The sequence below is a fragment of the Canis lupus genome, chromosome 6 (genome assembly GCF_048164855.1).
Source record: "Canis lupus baileyi chromosome 6, mCanLup2.hap1, whole genome shotgun sequence".
NCBI lineage: Eukaryota > Metazoa > Chordata > Mammalia > Carnivora > Canidae > Canis > Canis lupus.
Genome location: NC_132843.1, coordinates 11670756 through 11690179, shown reverse-complemented (window position 1 = coordinate 11690179; position 19424 = coordinate 11670756). Strand labels below are relative to the sequence as shown.

General features: G+C 41.1%; 1 protein-coding gene and 1 pseudogene across 6 annotated transcripts in view; one reads left to right on the top strand and one right to left on the bottom strand.

The window, feature by feature from the left end:
* Positions 1–649: 649 nt before the first annotated feature.
* Positions 650–19424, bottom strand: part of MYOM1 (myomesin 1) — a 136577-nt gene continuing 117802 nt past the window's right edge. For 5 of the 6 annotated variants that reach the window (XM_072828933.1, XM_072828932.1, XM_072828935.1 and 2 more), the window contains 9 exons: positions 16178–16291; positions 15381–15468; positions 13984–14022; positions 13791–13896; positions 10307–10470; positions 8038–8074; positions 7779–7801; positions 5373–5428; positions 650–1478 (listed from right to left, as the gene is read on the bottom strand). In XM_072828933.1, the coding sequence (XP_072685034.1) occupies positions 1185–1478; positions 5373–5428; positions 7779–7801; positions 8038–8074; positions 10307–10470; positions 13791–13896; positions 13984–14022; positions 15381–15468; positions 16178–16291 (921 nt within the window). In that variant the 3' untranslated portion in view covers positions 650–1184. Of the gene's footprint in view, positions 1479–5372; positions 5447–7778; positions 7802–8037; positions 8075–10274; positions 10471–13790; positions 13897–13983; positions 14023–15380; positions 15469–16177; positions 16292–19424 lie in introns of all 6 variants that reach the window. The other variant, XR_012032357.1, reaches the window with a different exon arrangement.
* LOC140635006 (NADH dehydrogenase [ubiquinone] 1 beta subcomplex subunit 10 pseudogene) lies at positions 2604–3150 on the top strand (annotated as a pseudogene).

The window sequence follows — 19424 nt, the reverse complement described above, 5'->3', positions numbered from 1 at the left end:
TGTAGGTGGATCTCCAAACTTATGAGGGAGTCTGTCGCCCATCCCTGACCTTTGGTAGGAGGATGGAGAGGGGAAACCTCTTTTCATCATAATTTTCCTCCAGTGGTTTGTGAGTGAGTACAAGTGTGAATGTTTCTGTTTGTGTGTGTGGTGCATGTAAGCAATGGTGGTGGTAGCGGTTGTGGGGTAGAGGCTGGGGAAGAACCAAATTTCCTAAAGCAGAATGCTGCCTGTCAGTAAGCCCTGAAAAGAGGGGCAGTCTTCCAAGCAGACAGTTCTCTGAACTCAGAATCAGGGTTCTTTTTTCCTTAGCTGCATGTCCTTTGTCACCAATTCTGGCAGTAGACTCCCACACCATCTTATTATCCCTAATTGACACATTACATGCAATTACTTTGGGTATCTTAACAATGGAATTGACTTGATTGTACAGTAAGCCACCAGATGTACAGTGACAGAGCAATTTCACACCCCTGAACCTCAATTGACCTTGGGTGACTCATCTGATCATGCTATATAAGTACTGCTTTAACCAAAAGGAATTTAAATTAGAAGATGTGCTATAGAGGTGATGGGAAGGATGCAGCAGAGACCACCCAACTGAGCAGCCAAGCAGGAAGAATGAGAAAAACACTGATGGGAAAGAGGAGAGGTGTGAGGACTGTTTATTAATACTGAGGAGGCTCCAAATCACAAGACCGTCAACAGAAGTGCACGTCATTATCATTAACAACACACAAAACATACCAGGTGGCTTAACAATTTGTCCCCATCTTGACAGGATGCTGAAGTGTGATTGCAACCCATGAGAATTTACTGAGAAAAGTCTAGCCGAGTCCAAACGCTGGTTCACAACACATACATCTGCTCTCTGACCATCATTCAATGTCCCTCTGACTTTATTCTGGTCTTCTCCTTAAAACTGTTTCCTAATATTTGTGCTACAAATGGTATTTTCTTAACACGGAATTTGTAGATAAAGAAAAACTATTAAAATGTTGTTAGTTGATGGTTTTTTATATGAATAAAAGATTTTACAATTTTCCCCTGAGCCAGCACAAAAATAGGGAGTAGAAAGCATGAAGACTTCCTTATACATAAGCTCAAACCATTTGCACACAAATAACATAAGGCAGCTCAGCCCAGCTCCCCTTGCCCTTGCACACCCTCTGGGTGGTCTCTGGTCACTTGGACTTCTTGTTGCCTTTCTGGGACTGCTCAGTGGCCTTTCTTGCCTCCTCCTCTGGGATGAACACACTGATAGTGAAGTCGCTGATCTCTGAGCCGTATTTGTTCTTCACAACCAGCCCATATTTGCCAGAGTCGGCCGTGCTCACCCCATTGATGGTGAAGTAGGCAGTCTTGCCAGCCTCGAACTTGACACTGCAGTGGTCATCTGGGACCAAGGGCTTCTCATTCTTCAACCAGGAAACCTCTGGAGTTGGGTCGCCCCAAACGATGCAGGTGAGATTAAGCGCCTGTAAGACACGTTTTATGACAGAGAAGGAAATATATCAGGTACATTGATCCAACTTCAAGAGTCTGGTGGTTTGGCAGGACCTGAAGGAGGATAAATATAACTCCCTCCTGGAATGACGGGTGGAGTTATGTGGTGTCTGCACCTGCATGAATTACTATTTAACTTCAATCCTGAGTAGGTTTCTGTAGGATCTCAGCTTTCTGGCTTTGGGAAGGCTTCTCATCAGAGCCACACAAAGGAGTTTGTTTCCAGTTCCCATCTGCACTCTTGCTTTTGTAAACACATAGATGCCTTTGCTCTTGTGTGGCATTTGGATTCTGTCTCAGTAGAGAAATCTCATTGCCATAATCACCACCTGCTCACTTTGCATTTAGTCTGCCTCACAGAGCCCGGCAGCAGAACCGTAACAGCTGTTTCAGATAATGGGACTAATTTTCAGGTTCCATCTCCCTCGTTTTATTTCCCCCCAAACCCCACCCAGTCTGTTGCAGTTGCTAAGGTGCCCTACCAAAATGTATTCCTATTTCCTGATATTTTATTATATTACCATCAATGCTGAAACCCTCTTATTTTAAAAGATCAATGCTTAGACCTATAATTTTACTTTACCATACTTCTTGGTTGAAAAATTCATGGATAATTGTAGATTCATGAACAGTCATAAAAAACAATAGACAGACTGTGTGCTCTTACCCAGTTTCCCCCCAATAGTAACATTTTACAAAACCATAGTATAATAACACAACCAGTACACTGACAGTGATGCAATCCCCTGTTCCCACTCAAGATTTCCCCAGTCTGGCTTGCACTCATTGGTATTTGTGTGTGTGCGGTTCTATTCAATTCTATCACTGGTCTAGGTACATGTATACACCCCCTCCGCCAAGATGAAGAACATTTATTGCCCTCACAAGGATCTCTCATGTTGCCCTTTGTACCCACGCCCACTCCCACCCCCTACCCCCAACATCCCAACCTCATTTCTAACTTCTGGGAATCACCAATCCATTTTCCATTTCTAAAATTTTGTAATTTCCGGCGGCGGGCGAACTAGGCCGTGGGACCCAGGCGGAGGCTGGGGTCGCGCCTCCGAGAGTGGACTGTCCCCTCCAGGCACCACCGCCGCCGCCATGCCGGACAGCTGGGACAAGGACATGTACCCCGGGTTCCCGCGCCGCACGCCGGCGCCCTCGCCGCAGACCTCGGTGCCCAACCCCATAACCTATTTGACGAAGGCCTTCAACCTCCTCGTGGACCGGCCGGTGACCCTAGTGAGAGAGTTTATAGATCGGCAGCATGCAAAGAACAGGTATTACTACTACCACCGGGAGTTCTGCCATGTGCCAGACATCACGGGGTGCCAGGAAAAGGATGTCTTGTGCATGTTTGAAGCAGAAATGCAATAGAGAAGAGACTATAAAGTGGATCAAGAAATCATCAACATTATCTAGGAGAGGCTGAAGGCCTGTCAGCAGCGGGAAGGTGAGAGCTACAGGCAGAACTGTGCCAAGGAGCTGGAGCAGTTCACCCAGGGGGCCAAGGCCTGCCGGGACCACTATCACGACCTGGGAGCCCATTATTCTGCCAGGAAGTGCCTGGCTAAACAGAAGCAGTGGATGCTGGCAGAGAGAAAAGCTGCTAAAGAGGCCGCCTAAGGCCGCTCCTTGAGCCTCTTTACGAGATTATCATCAAAATAAAGAATAAGAAATCAGTTTCTGGTAACACCTTTAATCTCCAACCTTGACCTACTGATGACCTTACTGGTTTATCTCCCTTTAAATTCAACTACTGAAGAGAAATAAAGGCACTATTAACAAGCAATAAATAAATAAATAAATAAATAAATAAATAAATAAATAAATAAAATTTTGTAATTTCCAAAGCATTATATAAATAGCATCCTATCGATCCTGGAGTCCCGGGATCGAGTCCCGCTTCGGGCTCCCAGCATGGAGTCTGCTTCTCCCTCCTCCTGTGTCTCTGCCTCTCTCTCTCTCTCTCTCTCTCTCTCTCTGTCTATCATAAATAAATAAATAAATAAATCTTTAAAAAAAAATAAAAAAAATAGCCCTATGACATGTAACCTTTTGAAGTTGCCTTTTCTATTTGGCATAATACCTTGCAGATTCATCCAAGTTACTTCAGGGAACAATAGTTTGTCCCTCTTTATGGTTCCTGTGTGTGTGTGTGTGTGTGTGTGTGTGTGTGCACACGCGCGCGCGCCTATAAAGGTCATCTGGGCTGCTTCCAGCATGCAACTATTATGAATAAAGCTGCTGTTGAACGTTTGTATATAGGTTTTTATGTGAACATAAATTTTAATTACTTTATGATAAACGCCCAAGAGTACAACTACTGGGTTATATGGTAAATACATGTTTTCTTTTTTGAGAAATTGCCAAACTGTTTTCCTGAGTGGCTGTATAATCTTGCCTTATATTTCTAGCAGCAACATACAAATGATTCTGTTTCTCCACATCCTTATCAGCATCTGTTGTTGTCACTCTTTTAATTTTAGCAATTCTGATAGATGTTATGATATTTCATTGTGGTTTTAACTTGCATTTCTTCTATGGCCAACAATGTTGAATTTACTTCACGTTTGAGATTCCATTTTTGCATTTTTTTCTTACCATAATCCAGAAATTATAAGGGAATATATAATTTACAATATATAGGGGAAAGGCTATTCTCCTAAATAGCCCTCTAAAAGGTCTTATCACTTATTACCTCTTCTTTAAGAGTATTATTTAAAATTTGGAGATTAGGAAATCTGTTTTCCTTCCATGGTTAAGTAGCATCTCTTACTACATTATTCTACAAATACATTTCAGCAAGAAAAATAATCAAGCCATTGTCATCAAATTTATCCAAGTGAACAAATTTATACCAAGTGCCTCTACATATACCTAAAACTTTTGTTTTTCTTTTTTCTCCATTAAGTGAGGAATATGAAAAATGGAGTCTAGAGACAAAAGCAGTCCTGCCAATGGTTGAACTTAAAGTTAGCTGTGGTCTTATATTCCACCTGTGAAGAAATGTAGCTGGATGAAACCTGCCTCTCACTAAAGCCTTTCCACATGCTTTCTTTTAACCCTAGTCTACCTATCATATGTCTTCACTGGGAAAAGGTTTCGTTTTAAACAAGTACGCCTCTACTATGGCTGGCTTACTGAATTTGTTTTAATGAAACAGAGGGATGAAGAAAGTGAATCCAGGTTAGAAATTATGTTCATTGCTTTTCAGAGAGATTATTGTGGAGCCAAGAAATACAAGTTTAAAGTTAAACGGAAAGAAATCAGAGGTGCCTGGGTGGCTCGGTGGTTGAACATCTGCCTTTGGCTCAGGTGGTGATCCTGGGGTCCTGGGATGGAGTCTCACATTGGGCTCCCTGCTCAGTGGGGAGTCCTTCTGCCTCCTCCCCCTCTGTGCTCTCTCTCTCTCTCAATTTTATTTATAATAAATAAATAAAATCTTGAAAAAAAAAAGAAATCAGTTTTCAACTGAAACAGAGCCTATAGAAATTCATGGAGCAGGATTTTTTCCTTCATAGGGAAAGAGGTCACATCTTTCTTCAACCACATTTGTCATATAGTTGTGATTGAATATGTTTTGCTTCTTATAATATGGAAGGGTATCTCTAGAAAGAGACTAAGTGGTCAACATGTGCCCCCATAGGTGAGCTTGAATCCTGATGCTTAGCCTACAAACACTGAGATGACTGGAAAAAGGATTTTATTTTGAATCTTGTATTTGGCTATTTTGAAGTCAAGCCTAAGCAGCAATGGCTTAAGATGAAGATTGTGGGAGTTCTCTTAGACAGAACAAAGTCTGGGCACCAAAACCCATTGCTGGTGTGGAAGAAGCAGGGACAGGGGTGCTCCATGCTTACCTTGCCTTCCTGGATGGTGACCACATCTGGGAGACCACCCACCACTCGGGCACGATCTGCAAGAATAGGTGTTTCTGGTTAATCACTGAAATGAGGAGTACCAGTAATCACACTCACAAAGAAGCCCCCCAGGGAACAACTTTCCAATTTAGTTTCCTTTTCCTTACAATTATTTTATACCTGTTTTTAATATGCAAAGTTAGAAAAGAATTCAGTAATTTTGGATCCTTCCCCGTACAGATAATTTGTGGGCATGGGTGCCTCTACCTATACCTAAATTATCAGCTTGAGATGGCTTTGTGGTATTAAGACTTGCTCTGTAATTTTCATGGCTATTTTCAGCTGTGGCCCTTCTGTAGCTCAGTGGGGCTTTGTTCAAGGAGGCAGAACAGATCTCTATGGACAGCCTCCAAGTCTGCTTGGCCTCTCTTATAGGCTTCCCTATGATTAAAAAAAAATTTGCATAATTGGAGGCTGTACACCATGATATCTGGAGACTTGTGAAGATGTGGGCTTCCTTTGAGGCCTTTCCTAGAGAGCTTCCCTTTTTTTGTCTCCTGGTAGTTCTTGGCGTATAGGGTTATGGAGGGCTACTATATCTTTGGCCATGAGTACAGAGGCCCCCAGCTGAAGGGATAAGGTATGGGGGGAAGGGTGCTGAAATCCAGAGCTTATCTCTTGCTCCTCTGCCCCCACCAAGCCCCATGCTCTGGAAGTGACTGACTCAGCCCCAGGGAATGACGACTTTCTGTAATCTGCTCAAAGGGACATTTGTCTGACACTGATGCAGTGGCCATCACCCTCTCACCTTTAGGCCTACTTCAATTAATGTGTGACTCTAGATCCCTATTTCTACAACTCCCTTCTCCACTAAGTTAGACTAAAGCTTTGAACAAGCTTGAATCTTGACTGCTTTCTCCTGCTAATTCCATTGTACCTTGCACCATTTGGAAGCTCAATTCATCATCTGGATGTGTGACATCAGGCAAATCACCTCACTGTGTGGACCCCAGACTCCTGATCCCCATGGGGGGAGGGTTGCATTACATCTGTGGACATGAAGTTACCCAGCTCTGCTCCATAGCATCCATGGGATTCCTCTGGGGACCCTGGGAGGAGGGCCCAGGGCTGAAGAGGGGCACTGAATCAGGGAGCCCATTCCACCTTCAATTAAGCTAACATGGCTTTTACCTATTTTATATTTTGGATCTGCTTGAAAGACATTTTTTGAATTAAGCATCTCTTGGCTTACAAAAGGTTAAACACATGGGGCAAAAACAGCACTAAAGTCTCTTCCAAGCTTTAAACTGCTTTGATGCAGACATTTCAGAAACAATTCATGAATTGGAGGGAGGGTCAGGGCTCCTTGTCCACCAGAGTTGGAGAATGGGGAGTGGCCATCACTATGGACACTGGCTTAGCTTGTGCATACAGGAGCGGGAGGGGCACACTTGGTACCAACAAGAAGCGCTCCCCTCTCTTGCTGCGCTCTCCCCACATGCCCTGGTGCTGGCATCTGCCCCATTGGCCAATAGCAGCTGCCTCACAGCTCACAAACCCAGCACAAGAGTGGGGAGAGGCTAAGAGTAGGAAGGAGAGAAGAAAGCAGTGCGAGTCAAAGATGAAAAGTTCCAGGTGACCAGGAGCTACTGAAGGCTGGCAGATGACTTCACCTCTCATTCCCCATCCTGGTTCCCTTCCACTCCAGCTCTGGACTGACGCTATAGTTTTAACCCTCAACAATTCTCCAATTCTGCCTCACAGGCTCAGAGAGAACCTGAATGATTATGATAATTAGTTCATAACTCTCAGAATCTTAAGAGACTGAGTTCTAGAAATCTCCATGTATGAGGCAAACAGTTGACAGAAGTTAGTAGTGTACACATTTCTGGGTACACAGACTTGACAGTTTGGTGTTTGCTCATTCAGACTGTGAAGTATTCAAGAAGGCCTTATTTGGAATCTTTTATCCTACAGGGGCTCTTAGGAAAATGCAGAAGTGTCTGTTGGGCAACTGGTTAGAGTGATTTACCTGATGTCAAGTTTATGATGTTTCTTATTTCTTCTTTAATATATAGATATTCTTTACTGATAGATTGTGCCTGCCCCAAGTGATTAAAAACTTATTGTGTAACTTGTGCCCAGAGATTTCTCAGGACTCCCAGTGGTTGGCTCAAGTGACATTCTTAGAATGTAACCTGAGACCTTTTTTTCACAGACATTCTTACTCCAGAGAGTAAAAGAAAACATATGTAGAACACCTAAGATTCAAAAAAAAAAAAAAAAAAAGAATGAAAGAAAAGGGGAAAAAAACTTCCACCCCCTGCAGTCACAATAAAAAAAAAAATAAATAAAAGTTATGTTTTGAGACTGTTCCAGGAATACATGGGAAGGGGGTTTACTTACTTTTCTCAGCAATGGCAGCTTGTCTGTGGTTGAGAGAAACGAACAAACACGCAAACAAAGAAGAATTTTGTTTTAGTGTGACTTCAAAGTAGTGAACCTTGACTGCATTGCATTGCCTCAGAGATATTGGGCTGCTCAAAAAGCAGTGGGAAGTGCTGTTTTTAGGCATTTGCTAAAATGCAAGACCCTCTCTGTTAGGTGGGGGAGCAGCACACAACGTTCCAGAGAAATCGGTGCACACAAATGGCAAGCGACTTACTTTAATCTCTGGAATTCAGCAAAGGCTTCATCGTATGCTAGAAGAGAGAGAGAGAGAAAAAAAAAAAGAAGTTAGAATGTTCTCACGCAGAATTGATGACATACAGGAGTGGATTAAAAATTCATAGCCTGAGGTCAGTGTGGTATGGACATAACTAAACTGACTTCGAATAAGACTGCCTGCCCATTTACTCTGCAACCTGACGGATTTAATAAGAGAAGCCAACACTTTCTGGGTAGAAAAGGTGAAGTAGTGGATTTTAGAAGCTCCCAATTCAGTGAGAGACCTTCCTTTCAAACAGAAAGGCAAAGATTAGCTGTGCCAAAAATAAAGTGGTAATAAAAGTGATTGTGTGATAAGCATCCTGAACATCAAAAAGGCTTTTCTCTTATTAAATGATCCCAAACGGCACCACAGCCTCCTAGCTGAACAGTAAATGTCTCCCTGCTGCGAAGTCTGGTCTATCTGTGTTAAAGGGCAAGGAGCTACTACGCTCATAGCCTGTTGCCAGTGTCTGCCTGAAGCAATGTTTATAAGGTGGGCAGAAGCCCAGATAAAAGACAGGGAGACAAGGACAGGAGAGCTACAGAGTTCTAAAATCTTTATTCCTCCCTGAACCTGTAAGAACAAGCCACTTTGAATGCTTCAGGCTAAAAGGCAGCTTTATCTTGAAATCTCTCTTAGCTCCTCTTTAAGCTTCTATGTGGTCTGGGAATCATAATTATTTTATGTCTAGAAAGTATTTACATAACACTAGGCCAATCCCCCTCCTTTTACAGATGGGAAAAATAAGCATAAAAAGTTGGCCTTCAAGTCTCTGGAGGTAGACCAGTCAGGCTTAGCCAGGCTAAGCATTCAATACTCTTCCTTTTGCCCACACTACACTGAGAAGAGTTGGGCACTGCTGACCCAATCTGCTTGGGTGGGCCAGCGAGTCAAAGAAAATTTTTTTTTTAAGGTTTAAATCTATCCACCCTCTTCCTGTTTCTGGTTTTCAGTTGTGTTTCAAAATGTCAGATGGACTGCAGAAGAAATCCCCTGTTAGTGCAGCGTATGACTCAGGCACAGTGGGGCCTGAGGCAGCCACTCCCATCTTTCTAGTCCTCATGAGTGGGAGGCTGGGTTGCCTGGGGTGCGTGGTGGGGGTGGGGTGGGGGTGCGGGTGTGAGGGGAGCTCAGCCCAAAATAGCTCAAGGCAGGACTGCTGAAAGGCTGTGCTCTTAATTGTGAGTCTACTCTCTGAGGATTAAAAACACTAAGAGTTCTGGAATATTCCGATCACATTTTAGTATATGAAGAAGTGGAAGAAAAAGTCAGCCCGTGATATTCTTGAGGAATGTTAGGCAGAAACTGGTCAGGAACAGTGGAAGTAACACCCCGAGGCATAGTCCCAAGGCCTTGAGAGGGAATGATAGAGACAGGAGCTGGAGGCAGGGACCGTGATAAATAAGCTACACATTAAAAGCCTTAGGGCACAACATCCTGATCTTGTAGTTTCCCAGACCTGGGGGCTGACAGAGCAAGAATCACAGTTGTACATGCTCCCTCTCCTCTTCCACCTGTCTTAACTGTTTAACCTGTGGTGGTTGATGGCTGCATATTACCTCTCATCTGTATGTATGTGCGTCTCTCATTACTTCCTGCTCCTCTTCCCTTCTATCTCCAGATGCTCCCATTCTCTCAGCAAATGACCAAGAAATCTGAGGCCACGAGGACCCAATTTTTCCAACTTTCTTCTCTTTTCCTCAATATTGATTTTTGCTTATTGCTATATATTCACCCCCAATCCCCCCACTGACCCTCCACCCCCAGGTTTCTGAAGAAAAAGGATCCCCGCTCCTTTCCAAAGTCAATGCCTTCACCCCTGCCCTCATTCTTCACCCCTGCTCATTCTTCAGAGCACAGATATATCAGTTATTCCCCTTCACTCACATCTTCGATCCTTCCAGCCCAATTGATTTCTTAAGCTCTATTAAATATGCTCAAATTTCAATCACCATAACAGTTCTTTTTCAGTACTTGTTCTTACTCGTGACTAAATCCTGCCCTTCTTTGTGAGCATCTTCAAGTTTATTGTCTCTATACTTTGCCCCAATACTCCAAGACCCACTGAATTCTTGCTTCTACCACCATGCTGAATTTAAACTGCTTTATTAAACTTTCCAATCATCTTCCAATAGTCAGATGTAATGGCCTCTTATCACCCTTCATTCTTTTTTAAAAGCCTCCTCCTCCACAGGAAGTTCTAATCTGTGAAATATTCATTTACCTTGTCCAGAAAGATCCACCATCTTCTGGTGTCCAGTTTTGCCATCAAAGAGTTCCATTATATATTTCCCTTTGTCATTCGGAGTGGGCTCATTGATTTGCAGCCAGATCTGCTCCCCGGTGACCCCACTCTTAACTCTGTCTGTGTACTTAATAGGAGTCCCACTGTTCATAGCAAAGAAAACATTGTTATCATTTGCTTTCATCCAGAGCTGATTTTTACTCTGTCTCTCTTTGAAGGTCTGGCCATAGAGTTTTATAGGGTTTCAAACAACATGTTCAGCTTCAGAAAAAGTATGGGTCCTGAATCACAGAACTTGGATTCCAAGGCCCTGGGTGGGGGTGGGGGGTCGGACAGTCTGTACATTGAACTCTCAACAGCAGTCTGGAGCCTAGCAGATTGTAACACTAATACTTCTCAGTGGTATTAATTATCTTTGTCTTTGCTTAGGTTGATTTGTAGGACTAAGAGAATCTTTAAAGTGAAAAGGCCAAACTACATATTATATTACTGCATACTTTGTGCAGATGGTCTATGGCTATAAATCAGATTTTACAAACTAATTAAAAACAGATTTAAGGAGGTTCATCTGTGGCTGACATCTACTGACATACGTGCTTACAAAGCTATTTAGAGCATATGTAAATATGTACTTGCTAGTAAGGCCAAGAGTAAGTGAAAAGCTGAGTCTCTGCCAAAATGAAAGAGGCACCTTCTCTGTTTCTGGACATGAGTTTCTCCAAAGTCTACAGTAGGTCATGAGCAGACACAGACATTGCATTCTTTACAAGAGAATTAAAGCAACTGGAACCCTTGACTTTGTGATCTGATGGTCTAGAAATGTTAGTTATAAATGAAGTAAGAGAAGGATAGAGGTAGGCCTACTCTCAATGAAGCTAAAAGAAACTTTATGAAGAGTTTGTAAACATGAGGAAAAAAGAGAAACAGTATACAAAACTACTTAAATATAGTAACAATTATGCATAGAGAAAACACTGGAAGTATACACTACGGCTAGGAAAACTATGTATGATATTATAAGATCTTTCTAATATGTAATATGATATTATATTTTCTAAAACAAGCATGTATTACGTTTGCAGTTGTAATAAACTAAATGAACCAAAAACTGAAAAGCAAAAATCTCCACTAAAAAAGAAACATTCAGCATTTTTTTAATATACTACATTCTTTAAAAGATATTCACAAACTGCCCTAAGAGGGGTGCCTGGGTTAAGTGTCTGAGTTCCGCTCCAGTCATGATCCTGGGGTCCTGGGATCAAGCCTTGAGTTGGCTTCCCTACTCAGCTGGGAATCTGCTTCTCTCTCTGCCCCTGCCCCTTCCCCGTGCTCGTGCTCTATCTCTTTCTCAAATTAATAAAATCTTAAAAAAAATAAAATAAAACAAAATAAACTGCCATAACATGTAGGGTAAAGGAACCCATCTGTACCCTCAGACTCCAGTCTGAGCAATATTGTCTTAAAGAGTTAGAAAGATGGACAGTCCTTGGTTTTGTTATAATAAATCTGTTTGACTTCTCTAATCTCTGACTAGCATGCATAATAATACCTACATTTGTAAAGCCCTTCATGGTTTACAAAGTGCCATAAATTTTTATTCTCTCATTGGCTCCATCAGTATTATGAGATAGAACAGGTATTATTGCTCCTATTTCATATGGGAGAAATCTGAGATTTCAGAAAATTAAATGACTTGCCTCAGATTCAAGGGAAGATAGGAACAAAGCCAAGACTAAAATCCATTTCAAGTTTTTTTCCTGTTACGCCACATACTTACGTAAAGACAGTGAAGACAATCAGTCCTTGATTGTTGAATGTCTCATAGGCACACAGGTACACAAAATAGTCATTCAGCTGACTAGACCAAATAGTGTAAGAGGTTTATGTCTTGCTAGTCTAATAGCAGCTTCCTCTTAAAACTGAATGTTCTAATTTTTTTGAACAAGTAATTCTTTTAAAGATGATATAAAACTTTTTGATGATTCAGTTAATTTATCTTCTTTTATTCTTCAGACTGATATATTAGAATGTTCTAGATGTCACAGAGGAATTTCCTAGAATTTGATCTATTTTAACTTATAATTACTTTCCTAACTGTATTCTGAAAGAAATAGAACAAAGGACTGAAACCCTAAGCATTCAAATTGGGATTTCTCTTGTTCTCTCCCTCCTCCCTCTGTTTTGCTTTTTTTTTTTTTTTTAAAGAACTCAGGAAATAAATAAGAATAAAAACACTGTTCTATATCACACTAAAGTCATTTTAAAGAAAACACAAATGACCATTTTGTGGGACCCAGTTCTGGTTAAATGTTCAATCTAGACTTTTAAAGCAACTTGAAAACAGAGTAGTGCCATGATAAGGGGAGCTCTGGAGCCAGGCTGCCTGGGCTCAGACCTCCATCTCTCACTTAGCTGTGTGACCTTGGGCAAGTCACTTCTCTGAGCCAGAGCTTCCTCATCACTAAAGTGAGAATTACCTGCCTTCTAGAGTTGCAAATGTTAACTGAATTCATACATGTGAAGGGCTTGGAGCAATGGCCAGCATATTGTAGACACCTACTGTTAAGAAGACACAAATAACCACTGTTGTGAGCCTCTTCCCAGGGCTGCCACAGTGACATACTGCTCAGTGGGGCTCCTAAGGACTTAGGGAATGAATGTCCTGTGTCTCCAAAGAGAGACTGAAGTGGCTGTACCCCATCAGATTTCTATGCCAGGCTGCTCTTCTGTTTCAGCTCAGGAAATTTCAAGGAAGGGCAGAGGTTAAGGACACTGCCAAAGGTATAACAGAGGAACTGGTTTGACTTAGAAACCTACTTCAGCTCCTAGAATCCCAGAGGTGAATTTGAGTTCACCTATAACTCCACAAAAGAGCCTGGGAACAGCACAGATCTGCAGGCTCAGTCTAGTTCAAATATATATTACCAAAGTAATCTTGAATCCTCAATGCCCTCCAAAGGTGGATAAGAGACATGCTAATGCCCAATTACGCCATCTGCTCTTAATGATAACAATAACAAACTCAGACACTCCACTGGATTAGGTTTCTTTGGCAAATGGCTATTAATTCATATTAGTCGTATATAAAGAAAGGGAGGACAAGACTATGGTTCTGGTGCCTGGCAAAGCAGAGAGCCCAAGATCAATCTTCTGGAGGTGGAAGTTCCATTATAGAGAGGTATGTGGATTATGATAGTTCACAGATCACAAAGATGACATAAGCCATCACTGGCCTCAGCACATACATGTTGAGGGAAAGTGCTAACCTCAAGCTAAGGGAATGGTGGAGGTGCATCTGTCCTACACTTGTCAACATCGGACCTGGGAAGTAAGAAGGCTCCTTACCTGAGAGGAAGAACAGGGGATTGTTTTTGCTCCCTCCCTGCCCACATCCGCCACCCCCAAAACATGCACACAGGGAAGAAAGAATTTCTACATGGCAGTTAAGTTCCCATTTACTTACTTGTGGGACCAGTTAACTTTTAGATCATCCACGTAGTAAGTAACAAAAGAGTACAGTCGGATGCCCTCGGCTGTGCTCTGGATTTTCAGGTCTGTAGCAGACAAAGCTGAAAGAGGAAACCAGCATAGTTCATACAGCTGTAAGACTATAGTGAATAGTGAAGCATTGTCGTGGGGAGACCATTTTAACTTACCTATTGTTTTACATACTTCGGTCATCAGTTCTTTAAAGGCTGTTGATAGAGATTCATAGACAGAGCTTTAGCATAAAACTGTTCAACTTAAGGTCAGGTCTCAAATTGTTAGTAGCACATGCTCTCAACATTATCTTGCCTGGGGAAGGGTATTGGCCACAGGTGAATTTGCTGGACAACTAATTAATAAGTGCTCTTTGAGGGAATACCTCAATTTGTATCAACTTTTTTTTTTTTTTTAAAGATTTTATTTATTTATTCATGATAGTCACAGAGAGAGAGAGAGAGAGAGGCAGAGACACAGGCAGAGGGAGAAGCAGGCTCCATGCACCGGGAGCCCGACGTGGGACTCGATCCTGGGTCTCCAGGATCGCGCCCTAGGCCAAAGGCAGGCGCCAAACCGCTGCGCCACCCAGGGATCCCAATTTGTATCAACTTTTAAAAGATCCCTGCTCTTATTTTTATTTTTCCCTCTTTAATTTGTTGTAACTATCACCATATTTACATTCTAGAGAAAGCCATAGTGAGATTTCCAGGAAAGTTCTTGGCTTTAGGATCCTCTTCTTAAGTCCCAAGAAATCTTAGTTTACATAAGCAGAAGTATTCTTATCTGTGCCATCAGCTCATAATGAATCAACCGTCCAGGTTCCCTGATAATTCTCAGCCTGATAATGCTTTTTGCCAGTAAGCACATTTAGTCTTGCCTCCACCAGGAACAGGAAGGTAGAATCAAAGTTAGACTGTTTGCTAATAATATTGTTAAAGATTTTGTTCAAGAACACAGTTCGAAGTTTGGTGGTCACACGTAGGTCTTTGTTATCATGATATATTTGTGCTTAGAAGCCTCTGAAAAATGGAAATTGCTTTCTTGCTCTGCTAATAACTGAGAGGTTTCATGTTTCATATATAAATCTTTTTTGCCACCTGTTAAGAGCAGACTATTTGGTGACATGCTTTTCGTGGTAGTTTAAAAAAAAAATAATTCTTTTTTTTTTTTTTTTTAAGTAATCTTTACACCCAATATGGAGTTCAAAATCACAACCTTGAGATCAAGAGTCCCATGCTCCTCCCACTGAGCCAGCCAGATACTCCTCACAGTAGTTTTTGATTCTGGAACATTTTTTATAGGGTTGAAACAAAAATGATGATTTATAATGAAAGCAGAACCCTTGAGGACTATGGACTATAAATTCTCTGAAGATCAAAATTACACTTTGGATTTCCAGGAAGACTAAAAGTGAAGTATTTTTGAACAAAACAGTAGTTTTCTCTGCTGGAATTTCAATTAAAACAAAATCTGCGGACAAAAACCCTGCACGACATTAGTTGTCCCTAAGCCTCACTTAACAGTCTGGTAAAGAACACACAGAATGCATCCCAGCAGCTGGTAGACTGACCTTCATCCACAAGCTTCAGTCTGCTCTTATCTTTTCCTCTGTCGTCTTTCAGAATAACTTCATAAATCCCAGCATCTTTCTTGGAAAACTAAGGGAGAATGGAAATACCACATTGCAGCTTATAGCAGCCTCAGAGTATGTATGGTGTTGGCATTTTTAAGGTCCTATGGTTTACAGAGCCACTGTCAGATCACACATTAAACAAACATCTGGCCAAGTGAGTGATGAGAAGTTCACAGATGAACCTGTCCATCATCATTTCACCCGCTGGCAGTCCTGATTTTTAACCCTCTAAGGTTGTGATTGATTCGAGACTTAAAGTCCTTATCCTTTACTCTGCCTTCATATTAAAATCTAATGATCACATATATTTGAAGGCTATGTTCTTTTAAATAAAAAGTAGATAAAAACCTGTACTTAATTGAATACTATGTCTGATTGCCTTTGTGCTTTTAGGGAACAAGTTATCATGAGGCTGAAGAGCAAACCGAGAAGAATCTACTTAATTGCCCTGCCACTCACTCATCTATGAAGAGAGGTAGTAGAGAGGCCAAAGTTGTGTTGTCTACCCAATACTGGTTGGATAGATGACAAATCTATGCATATCACAAGGTGAGAGAAGCTTTTGTGTTCCCATGGCTTGTTTTTTGGGTTATGTCAGGGCAGGGATCTTTGGAGCAGCTAGAAGCAAGGTATTAAAAATGCCTGGGGACAAGGAATACAGAATCCAATCTCTTTTTTAGAAGAATGTAGGGAATAGAACTAATATATTACATTTCATATTTATAGCTACTTACCTCTGTTATAAGCAGGGTACATATACCATCCTTGAAGTCATGCTTTTCATCTACTGATATCTCTCTCTCATCTTTGTACCACACAATATGGGTCTCCTTCTTAATATTTGCCACCTAGAAGAAAAACTATAATTATACTTCTTGAAGTAAGGGAATGCAACTCTTACAAAACTAAATAGTTCTTAATGTAGCATTGGATAGAAGAAAAATCACTAAACTTAGAAGGCATAGGTTTCTAAAAGGATCAATTGAAAGCTATTTTAATCAATAGAGAGTTTAAAATAAAATAGATACAAATTAATAAACCTAAATCAATAGCATCTCTATTTCCAGCAGTAAAAATTGATTTTAAAATTGTCTGGTGGTCCCTGATGAACATGGATGCAAAAATTCTCACCAAGATACTACCCAATAGGATCAAACAGTACATTAAGAGGATTATTCACCAAGACCAAGTGGGATTTATTTCCGGGTTGCAAGGGTGGTTTAACACTCGTAAAACAATCAACGTGATAGATCACACCAATAACAGAAAAAACAAGAACCATATAATCCTCTCAATAGATGTGGAGAAAGCATTTGACAAAATACAGCATCCATTCCTGATTAAAACTCTTCAAAATGTAGGGATAGAGGGAACATTCCTCAATATCTTAAAAGCCATTTATGAAAATTGCACAGAGAATATCATTCTAAATGAGGAAAAACTGAGAGCCTTTCCTCTAAGATCAGGAACACAACAGGGATGTCCACTTTCACCACTATTATTACTAGAAGTCATAGCCTCAGCAATCAGACAACAAAATGAAATGAAAGGCATTCAAATTGGCAAAGAAGAAGTCAAATTCTCCCTCTTTATGGATGACACGATACTGTATATAGAAAACCAAAAGACTCCACTAGAACTCATACAGCAATTCAGCAATGTGGCAGGATACAAAATCAATGCACAGAAATCGGTGGCATTTCTATAACTAATGAGACTAAAGAAAGAGAAATTAAGGAATGAATCCCATTTACAATTGCACCCAAAAGCATAAGATACCTAGGAATAAACCTAACCAAAGAGGTAAAGGATCTATACCCTAAAAACTACAGAACGCTTCTGAAAGAAATTGAGGAAGACACAAAGAGATGGAAAAATATTCCATGCTCATGGATTGGAAGAATAAATATTGTAAAATGTCTATGCTACTCAGGGCAATTTATGCATTCAATGCAATCCCTATCAAAATACCATGGACTTTCTTCAGAGAGTTAGAACAAATAATCTTAAGATTTGGATGGAATCCGAAAAGACCCTGAATAGCCAGAGGAATATTGAAAAATAAAACCAATGCCAGGGGCATCACAATGGTGTATTTCAAGCTGTATTACAAAGCTGTGATAATCAAGACAGTATTGCACTAGCACAAAAACAGATACATAGATCAATGGAACAGATTAGAGAACCCAGAAATGGGCCCTCAACTCTATGGTCAACTAATATTTGACTAAGCAGGAAAGACTATATACTGGAAAAGGGACAGTCTCTTCAATAAATGGTGCTGGAAAAATGGACAGCCATGTGCAAAAGAATGAAAGTAGACCATTCTCTTATACCATACACAAAGATAAACTCAAAATGGTTGAAAAGTCTAAATGTGAGAAAAGAATACATCAAAATCCTAGAGGAGAACATAGGCAAGAACCTTTTTGAACTTGGCCACAGTAACTTCTTGCAAGATACCACTATGAAGGCAAGGGAAATAAAAACAAAAATGAACTATTGGGACTTAATCAGGATAAAAATCTTCTGCACAGCAAAAGAAACAGTCAACAAAACTAAAAGACAACCTACAGAATGGGAGAAGATATTTGCAAATGACATATCAGATAAAGGGCTAACTTATATCCAAGATCTATAGAGAACTTATCAAACTCAACACCCAAGAAACAAAAAATCCAATCATGAAATGGGCAGAAGACATGAACAGAAATTTCTCCAAAAAGGACATCATGGCCAACAAGCATATGAGAAAATGTTCCGCATCACTTGCCATCAGGGAAATACAAATCAAAATCACAGGGGATCCCTGGGTGGCGCAGCAGTTTGGCGCCTGCCTTTGGCCCAGGGCGCGATCCTGGAGACCCGGGATCGAATCCCACGTCGGGCTCCCAGTGCATGGAGCCTGCTTCTCCCTCTGCCCGTGTCTCTGCCTCTCTCTCTCTCTGTGACTATCATAAATAAATTTTAAAAAAATTTTAAAAAAATCACAATGAGATACCACCTCACACCAGTGAGAATGATGAAAATTAACAAGACAGGAAACAACAGTGTTGGAGAGGATATAAATTGCTAAATGTACCTAAATTGCTATAATAATGAAACAAAGAGCTATGGGAAAAAGAGGAAGGTTCATTCTACCTGGGCAGAGAAGTGAAAGGCCTTACAGAAAAGATGACTAAGCTGGGCCTAGAGAAACCTAGAGAAAGAATTTTGTTGGAGAAGTTGAAAGAAAGTGGTACTGGAACAGCATAAATACATAATGTATGAAAATTCAGAACCTAATTTTAGATTCAGAATCTGGCCAAGGGGCTGATTCTCCTGAGGAAAGCCATCAGAACAGAAAACTGGAGCTTACGTCCCAGAGGGCTGATGCACCAGGTAGTACAGAAAGAAGGAGGATAGCTATGTGGGCCTCTGGGAAAGGGTGGTTTATGGGATGGGAGGTGTGGAAGAGAAAGTGATTCAGGGACAAGATGGCAGTGGACAGCCAGATGAAAGAGGGGGTTTGGGCTCCTGCCTGAGAAATTGTTGTTCAGGAAGCTTTGCCATTTACTAAGAGACTAAAGCCTAGAATCTCTGACACATTTCTGGTAGATTGTTATTTCTTTAAATTTTATCAGACCTAGAAGAGACTGGGGCACTTAGGTTCTTGCTTTTATAATGTCAAATGCCCAATCCATGCTTCTACTTTGGAGTCACTGTCGGCTGTCATGACCTTCACACGCCAACCTCATCCATCAATTCCCGATCCAAAACATTTTGGTGACTCACTCAGCTGAACGCACCATGAACTAACGTTTGACAAAATGATTTAGAATGTGATATGAACTTTTTTTCCCTGAATTTTTCCCCAAGGCCTTATGAGAGAATTGGTTGTGAGCTGCAAACTCTTTACCAAACCTCTCCCCTCTTGGCAGTACACTGGTTTCAGACGCCATGGCTGAGCTAGAGGATAGTCAAAGATACTGCTGCCATCAG